Raw genomic sequence first — 2,373 nt, 5'->3', positions numbered from 1 at the left:
CTTTCCCTGTCCCAGCACCCCCCAGAATACACTCCATATCTGACCTGTAGAACTTCAGTGCCACCAGACTTCGTGTAGATCAAAAGTGTAAGTAAATTCTAAGAGGCAAACTAGTAACTGTGGAGCTTTGAGCCATATACAGTGTCAGTTATGTTCTTACTCATTTTTTTTTACGTAGAATGAGTTATTCATGGTTTTTTTTGAAGTTGAATTCCACTCATAAGAGTCTGCCTGTGCTTTCCAATGTGAGTTTTCTCTGTAATTGCTCTGTTCTATTTGAATAATGCACCATAGTACATAGCCAATGCGGAAACAGTGAAATACACTTTCCCTGTTACATATACACTTATGAAACCACAAATTCTGTGGCCTGAATAGAATAAATCATCACACTTCACAGACCCTACATGCTGATCTTACTTGCACGTTAGCGGTGCTTTTCATTCCTCCAGTTGCAGCCTGTGCTCGTACATTCCTTGTCACACAGTTCTGCTGCAGCCGCTTCATGCCAACAGATCTGTATCGTTCTTGTCACCTCTTCCCACATATTTCAGATCTCTTTACAGCCATGACACTGTACAAGTCCTCATACTTCTACTTTTTATAGGTGTTCTGGTTATGTTTCTGTGCCATGCCTGAAGCCTTGCTTCTCCCCCTCAACCCCAGCCATGCTTTAACTTCCCAATCTCTTCTGTGCTTTCTTGCTCTTGCATTTCAACTTGTCACCAGCCCCTTCCACTTCCCAGTGTGGCTAATATGAAACCCTTTTTCTTTTATCAGTCCTTGACTCCACTGTATCAATGGCTGGTCTATTACTTTTTTCACCTTTAGCAACACTCTTATTTTTGCTAGAGACTAGAAAACTTTTCCTGGCAATGAGTTAAATGTTTGTCTCTGAAACACACATTAAACAATTGCTGGAAAAAGAATCTTACTGTCATCTTGTACCTGGTCTAGCTGAGATGGAGCTACTCGTCAAATTTATTTGAAGTTTATTTGTAGTAGCCTGTATGTCTGGATTTTGTGATAAAACCAGTGTTGAAAATTCACAATTGTTTTGGCTCTTGCACAGTACCTGCAGAGTGTCAAAACTTCCTGGTTTTTTCACTCTGCCTACCCCTGCCCCCAGCAAACAGACTGGGGTGGGCAAGAAGTTTGTAGTGGACAAAACTATGAGAGCTGACCCAAACAGGAACAAGGAGTATTCCATACTCTATAAAGTCAAGTTCAGCAAGGAAACTGGAGTGGTAGGAAAAGAAGAAAGTGGGTTGGGACATGGAATTTTTGTTCCAGAGTGGCTATTGCTTGGAGAGTGGCTGGGCATTTGTCTGCTAGTAGGAAGTGATTGCCTTTGCATAACTTGTTTCTTTCCCTTTTTCTTTCCTTAACTTATTAAGCTGCCTTTATCTTGACACATAAATTTTTCTTGCATTTGCTCTTCCTATTCTCCCCTTGTGCTGCTGGGAGAATGGAGGAGGAATGAATGAGCAGCTATGTGTGGTCAACCCCCACAGATGTAAATCACTTTGGAGGCCTCGATTTCAGGTGGAGACAAGGTTTTCCACTATTTCATTTGACCCACTATCACTGCACTGTGCTTACTCTCACTTAGAATATTCCTGCGGTTTATTAATCAATCTGACGGTATGCCAAAATTGTTAACAGATGTCTAGTTGTGTGACAGACTTCATTCACTTAGCCAATTTGGCTTATGACCATATAAAACATTCTGACAAGGCAATGGTTTGTTAGAAGTAATACCTTTGTTTGTTGTGAATTCGCTGTCTCTGGCTTTCGCAGATCTCACAAAATCAGCTGCCACTATCATTGGTGTGTAACACAAATCGCAACTGTACTTCCTAACCAAGGTTCTGAAAGCCAACCTGCAGACACATGAAAATTAAGAGGTAAATAGTTAAGGCATTTTTCTGTTAGCTATCCTAAAATGCTGTTCTAACATGCAGTATTGTGGAGATGTTCGAGTATTGTATGCGTAGATCTCTGATGAAAACACATCCACCTCTGTCTTAAATAAAAGAGACGGTAATCACCCATTTTTACAGTCAAGATAAACTTGAGAAACAAGTTTCTAAACAAAGAAAATACACTGAAAACTGTTGACATGACAGCTACTTACTTTGAATAACGGACCATAGGGGCACATATTTTTACAACTTGCCCAGAATGAAACAAATCCATGGGATCTTTTAGTTGGCATTCTTTAGATTCCCTGATGTCACCAGTCATGTATAGTTAACAGTCCTATCAGCATCTGGGAAAACAAACAGCGCCTGAAACGTTCGTTATTCAGCTATTTCTCACAGGCCATCATGCAGAGCACCACAGTTTACGCAGCACTCGAGTTCTGGGGAA

The 2,373-nt window shown here is 40.8% G+C and overlaps 1 protein-coding gene across 1 annotated transcript in view; it reads right to left on the bottom strand.

Annotated features, from left to right (window-relative positions):
• Positions 1-2,367, bottom strand: part of DUS4L (dihydrouridine synthase 4 like) — a 10,097-nt gene extending 7,730 nt beyond the window's left edge. Inside the window, exons 1-2 of the mRNA XM_008642526.2 lie at positions 2,138-2,367; positions 1,762-1,883 (exon numbers count right to left, since the gene is read on the bottom strand). Of these exons, the coding sequence (XP_008640748.1) occupies positions 1,762-1,883; positions 2,138-2,247 (232 nt within the window). The 5' untranslated portion in view covers positions 2,248-2,367. The remainder of the gene's footprint in view (positions 1-1,761; positions 1,884-2,137) is intronic.
• Between the last annotated feature and the right edge of the window lie 6 nt (positions 2,368-2,373).

The sequence above is a fragment of the Corvus brachyrhynchos genome, unplaced genomic scaffold (genome assembly GCF_000691975.1).
Source record: "Corvus brachyrhynchos isolate BGI_N302 unplaced genomic scaffold, ASM69197v1 scaffold239, whole genome shotgun sequence".
NCBI classification, from domain to species: domain Eukaryota; kingdom Metazoa; phylum Chordata; class Aves; order Passeriformes; family Corvidae; genus Corvus; species Corvus brachyrhynchos.
The sequence above is the reverse complement of the archived record's forward strand: the minus strand, read 5'-3'. Positions and strand labels throughout refer to the sequence as shown.